Source organism: Portunus trituberculatus, chromosome 6 (assembly GCF_017591435.1).
Source record: "Portunus trituberculatus isolate SZX2019 chromosome 6, ASM1759143v1, whole genome shotgun sequence".
Classification (NCBI taxonomy): Eukaryota; Metazoa; Arthropoda; class Malacostraca; order Decapoda; family Portunidae; genus Portunus; species Portunus trituberculatus.
Window position 1 is genome coordinate 3,176,389 of NC_059260.1, and position 5,752 is coordinate 3,182,140.

Here is a 5,752-nt window from a genome sequence, read left to right on the forward strand (position 1 = left end):
TCTAGTGGATGTTATAGATGGGTAAAATTTGTAGTTTCAACCAATATACCCTATCTTGTATTTCTTTTCCCTATGTCTAACAAGCTTGGGGACCTCCTGGGAAAGCGAGGTTTTAGGAAGGGGAAACCAAACTTAACCTAATCTAACTTAAATTATGTCCGGAAGTTATTAATCATTTCCGACAGGGTAAAATGGGGTTATAAATGCTCGAAGTGTGATCTAGACCGTGAGGATGTGAATAGTTTTGTGGTGTGTTGGTGGAAACTGCAATAACTCCTATAAATGTATTCAAGGGTACTTTTGCGAGTCTTAGTAACAGTTTGCCGAGGATTCAGTTGACTCTAGTTGTCACTCAGATTCCTGTTCATGCAATCGCGAGCTCAATGTCATAATAAACGAGAATTCTACACTACTAAAAGGAGAAACTCGCATGGGAAAAGTATGTAGCCTTGTAACAATTGAGACCAAACAATAACAATGCAACGAAGACAAGATCGAGAAACAATAATACTTTTTCACCTTATTTCACTTAAAGGTGTGTTAGAAAGATAGTGAATTAAAGAACTAGTAAAAAAAAAACATGACATACCTTTTAAATTTTACCCTGGTTTAAACGTTTGGCTTGTGTTAAAATTGCATGAATGAAAGAAGCTTGCCAAACACTTCATATCACATCTGTTACCTCATTTTCTTCACTTTACGATGAACTAGAATGATAGAAACACCTTGCGATGTAACTACACACACACACACACACACACACGACATAGTAACCTGCCATTTCAGTTTCGTTTCTGAGTATAAAGGAGCAAAACAGGAATAAGGAGAGGCATTAATATCTGTCCCCACTTCCTCTCCTACCCCATTCCCCAGTTCCTCGGGTCACGTGGCCAGTGGTAGCCGAGAGGGGAGTAGGGATTAGCGAGTGGGGAGTAGGGAGTGGGATGTGGGGAGTGATAGGGGCAGAACCAGACAGCGAGGCGTGTGTGGAAAAACCCCGCGTTCGTTTACCCGTGCCCAGCCAGAGAGAGAGAGAGAGAAAGTGGCAATAAGAATGCTTGGAAGGCTATGCGCTGTCAGTAGGTCTCTCTCTCTCTCTCTCTCTCTCTCTCTCTCTCTCTCTCTCTCTCTCAGCTGTCAAATTCTCTTACTGTCAACCTTTCATGGAGTTGTGATTCGTGCCTTGTTCATTTACTTTTATCTGCCCCTCTCTCTCTCTCTCTCTCTCTCTCTCTCTCTCTCTCTCTCTCTCTCTCTCTCTTTCCCCTTGCTTACTTCCTTGTTCTTAAACACAGGCACAAAATCAAAACGCCAGGCGAGAGAGAGAGAGAGAGAGAGAGAGAGAGAGAGAGAGAGAGAGAGAGAGAGAGAGAGAGAGAGAGAGAGAGGGCGGGGCACGTCCACTATATCGGGGTCGGTGGACACGTGTTCACTGCGTGCTCAAGGCATGGGCGCTTTGTATGAGAGAGAGAGAGAGAGAGAGAGAGAGAGAGAGAGAGAGAGAGAGAGAGAGAGAGAGAGAGAGAGGGGTCGTGGTCCGCTATGAAGAAACAAAAACAAGGGAAAAAAGTAGCACACACACACACACACACACACACACACACACACACACACACACACACACACATTTTACTGACGTGACATGTAAGAAAATAACAACTATGAAGAAGAATGTGTGTGTGTGTGTGTGTGTGTGTGTGTGTGTGTGTGTGTGTGGAAGGGGGGGAGATGCTGGAGGAGGAGGAGGAGGAGGAGGAGGATTGGTAAGAGGGGTGGGTATAGGATGGGGATTAATATGGTATGGGGGGTGGGGATAGGCTACCTGTTTCACTTGGCAACAGACAACCGAGTTATTTCCGATCTCTCTCTCTCTCTCTCTCTCTCTCTCTCTCTCTCTCTCTCTCTCTCTCTCTCTCAAACTCTACGCGTCTCCATCTCCTTGTTTCCCACTGTTATTTTTGCCATAGTAGTAGTAGTAGTAGTAGTAGTAGTAGTAGTAGTAGTTTGATAGTGTGGTTAATTGTATCTTTTCAGTATTTCTTTACCTCAATCTTTATGTCAAGTACAATATCGTTAAAAAGGAATATATAAAAAAAAAATTGAGATATGTCAGTTCGAGCCAGAATCTAGATAAGCAACTCTAAAATAACGTAGTAACTGGAAACTGGTGGTGATGGTAGTAGTAGTAGTGGTGGTGGTGGTGGTGGTAGTGATGATGCAATGGACGAGTATTATTTCGTGATGCCAGTATTCTAAAACGCTTCACCCTCTTACCAACACTTTCCAAAGGCTCTAGTTGAAGACAGTCATTCTTTTCAGGGATATTTTAATGATTCTATTGATGGCCTGACAAGATTTCTAGTTTATCATAAGGAGAAACTCTTTTGAAAACCAAGCTAGTCGTCTCTGTGGCCTTGGAAAACTGTTGTGGTCAGGCAGGCTTACTCTCAAACTCTGCGGTGGCTTATCTCTCCAGCTTTCAACAGCCTCTAATGGATGTTGCCCGTGTTTTCAAGGGTGCTTTCATGATACCAGTGATTGTTTGTCAGGCTACAGTGGACAGTGCAGATTGGCAAATGCGTTTCATGATTGTAGTAGTAGTAGTAGTAGTAGTAGTAGTAGTAGTAGTAGTGTAGTGGTAGTGGTAGTGGTAGTGGTACTGGTGGTGGTGGTGGTGGCGGTGGCGGTGGTATTAGTGGTTGACAAGCGGTATGAGACACATTTCCTTCCTTTGGCCCCAGGAAGCACTGTATCCTGTCCTTTCGTCCTTGCTTGATTGGCGGCGCGTGTCATGTGTAATTCACCTCGGTCGTCTGCTGGTGAATGTGTGTGTGTGTGTGTGTGTGTGTGTGTGTGTGTGTGTGTGTGTGTGTGTGTGTGTTACGCGTGCCTGGCTCCCTTGTTACCAACTCATAGTCAACCGTGCACGAAGGTCTCCCATTGTCTTCACTCCTTCATTATATCACAGTCTACCCTCCTCTGTATGTGTCCCATTTTCTTTCATCGCAATACTGACCCCTTCCTAGATCTGTAAGAAACTCTCAGTAGAATCATAACACACTGCATTCCTTAACAATTCCATTCAAACCTAAAGTATTTGGTAAGACGTTGAGATGTTGGAGAGTATACGGCGTCTGCATTCACACAAAGAACCATTGTATGTGTACTCAGAAATCCTCTATAATGTGACCTTTTCTCTCCCCAGTAGGCACGATGTCGCACTTCCAGCTTGAAGGCACCAACAAAACGGTGTTAGACCGGTACATGCGCCTGGATCTCCCGGAAAATAAGTGCCAGGCCATGTACGTCTGGGTAGACGGCACCGGGGAGAACCTCCGATCCAAGACTCGCACCCTGCACTTCATCCCAAAGACTCCTGCAGGTGAGAAACGATGTGCTGCTGCTGTGTTACTGCCTTGCATGGCTGGCTGACAGACAGGCTGCTCATAAATGTACGGTACGAGTTCTAAGAGTACACTTCCTCTCAAACAGAACTGCCGGAATGGAACTTCGACGGCTCCTCCACGGGACAGGCTGAGGGAAGCAACAGCGACGTGTACCTGAGGCCCGTGGCACTGTACCGCGACCCCTTCCGCCTCGGCGAAAACAAGCTAGTGCTGTGCGAGACCTACAAGCACAACAAGAAGCCCACAGATACTAACAACCGTCGTGAATGCCTCGAAGTGATGACCCGCGCCGCGGAGTCCCGCCCCTGGTTTGGCATGGAGCAGGAATACACGCTGCTGGACACTGACAACCACCCCTTGGGCTGGCCCAAGAACGGCTTCCCAGGACCCCAGGGACCCTATTACTGCGGAGTTGGCGCTGGGAAAGTCTACGGGCGTGACGTGGTGGAGGCACACTACCGCGCCTGCCTGTACGCCGGCATCAACATTTCCGGCGAGAACGCCGAGGTGATGCCCGCCCAGTGGGAGTTCCAGGTGGGTCCCTGCGAGGGCATCTCCATGGGCGACGACCTGTGGATGGCCCGCTACCTGCTGCACCGCGTGGCCGAGGACTTCGGCATCGTGGTCAGCCTGGACCCCAAGCCCATTCCAGGAGACTGGAACGGCGCCGGCATGCACACCAACTTCTCCACGGTGGAAATGAGGCAAGCTAACGGCATCGTGGAGATTGAGAAGGCCATCGAGAAGATGTCCAAGGTCCACGAAGAGCACATCAAGGCCTACGACCCCAAGGGAGGCAAGGACAACGAGCGCCGCCTCACTGGACACCACGAGACCTCCTCCATCCACGACTTCTCCGCCGGCGTGGCCAACAGAGGCTGCTCCATCAGGATCCCCCGCGGCGTGGCAGAGGAGAAGACCGGCTACTTGGAGGACAGGAGGCCGTCGTCCAATGCTGATCCTTATGTGGTGTCCGAACGGTTAGTGAGGACCATCTGCCTGGACGAGTGCTAACCTTCATCCCTCTCCTTTCCTGTTCGCCGTGTTATCCATCTCCCGCGCGGCCTCACACGGCTCCCGCCAACTACAACTAACACATCTTCGGCGTCGCCTTAAGTGTCTGGCGGAGGACGCGGCTCCTTGATTCATAATCTCTGAATCTCCATCTCACAACCCAAACATTGTCTTCGTCCCTTTCTTTGTTATCTTATGAGTACACTACTTTTTTATTGATTAACTTTTGAAGCAATGCAATGTGTAAATACATACGTAATTTTAGTATTGTTAAGATTGCAAATAAATATGTCTTATGTAGTATAGCGTACATATTTTCCTCTTAGCTGTCGAAAATTGAACTTCATTTCCAACCTTTCTCAAGTTACCACTGTGAATCAATGTCACCGTGAAGACGAATAATACTTTACACACACACACACACACACACACACACACACACACACACACACACACACACACACACACACTAAGCATCTCATCCCAATCGCTATCCGCAACAAACGAACACGATGAGTCTTTCAATGCAACAAGCCCAACACACCCACAGAATGACAATGCCAATAGTCAGAGCTGAATATCTGAGTGAATAACATGAACACGGACGCCTCTATTTACTGGATGCCGGGGACACGTGAGGCACTGGGCGAATCCTGCAGTAGGCCACAGATATAATCGCCTGAGGGAGGGAGAGAAAGTGGTGCACTAGAGATTAGTTGAAGGATACGTGATATGTGTGTGGTGGTGGTAGTAGTAGTAGTAGTAGTAGTAGTAGTAGTAGTTATTGTTCGTTTTTTTTTATCATGGAAACGAGAGAGAGAGAGAGAGAGAGAGAGAGAGAGAGAGAGAGAGAGAGAGAGGCACAGGAGAGTGAGATGGCCGTGCGTGTGTTCGTGCTTTCACTAAGGAGACGAGCCGGAGGTATTAATCAAACTACCCTTCATTTAACATGCTATATGCATCGACGAAAATATATATATTTTTTTTTCTATTACTTTTAATGAATAACAAGAATAACAAGTGACCACAATACAAGGAAACTCGCAAATGTAATGATGGAAGTGTACTGTACATACATACATACATACATACATACGTCTACTATTTAGTGTTGGCATGACTTAATTATTATTTCTTCTCTAATTTTTTCCCTAATCTCTCTCTCTCTCTCTCTCTCTCTCTCTCTCTCTCTCTCTCTCTCCTCCTCCTCCTTCTCCTCCTCCTCCTCTACTGCTTAACGAGTATTTCTCTTATTATCTCCTCTCTGCACCGCTTCTCTCTCTTCCTAGAACAAAGACTTTTTGACATACAAGTGGATACTTGTACATTGA

At 46.8% G+C, this 5,752-nt stretch overlaps 1 protein-coding gene across 5 annotated transcripts in view; it reads left to right on the top strand.

Moving 5' to 3' along the window:
* Positions 1 to 4,721, top strand: part of LOC123516615 (glutamine synthetase) — a 7,485-nt gene extending 2,764 nt beyond the window's left edge. For 3 of the 5 annotated variants that reach the window (XM_045276197.1, XM_045276177.1, XM_045276189.1), the window contains exons 2-3: positions 3,206 to 3,382; positions 3,493 to 4,721. In XM_045276197.1, coding sequence (XP_045132132.1) covers positions 3,214 to 3,382; positions 3,493 to 4,421 — 1,098 coding nt within the window. In that variant the 5' untranslated portion in view covers positions 3,206 to 3,213 and the 3' untranslated portion in view covers positions 4,422 to 4,721. The remainder of the gene's footprint in view (positions 1 to 3,205; positions 3,383 to 3,492) is intronic. The other 2 variants (XM_045276207.1, XM_045276183.1) reach the window with 1 other exon arrangement.
* The last annotated feature ends 1,031 nt before the right edge of the window (positions 4,722 to 5,752 follow it).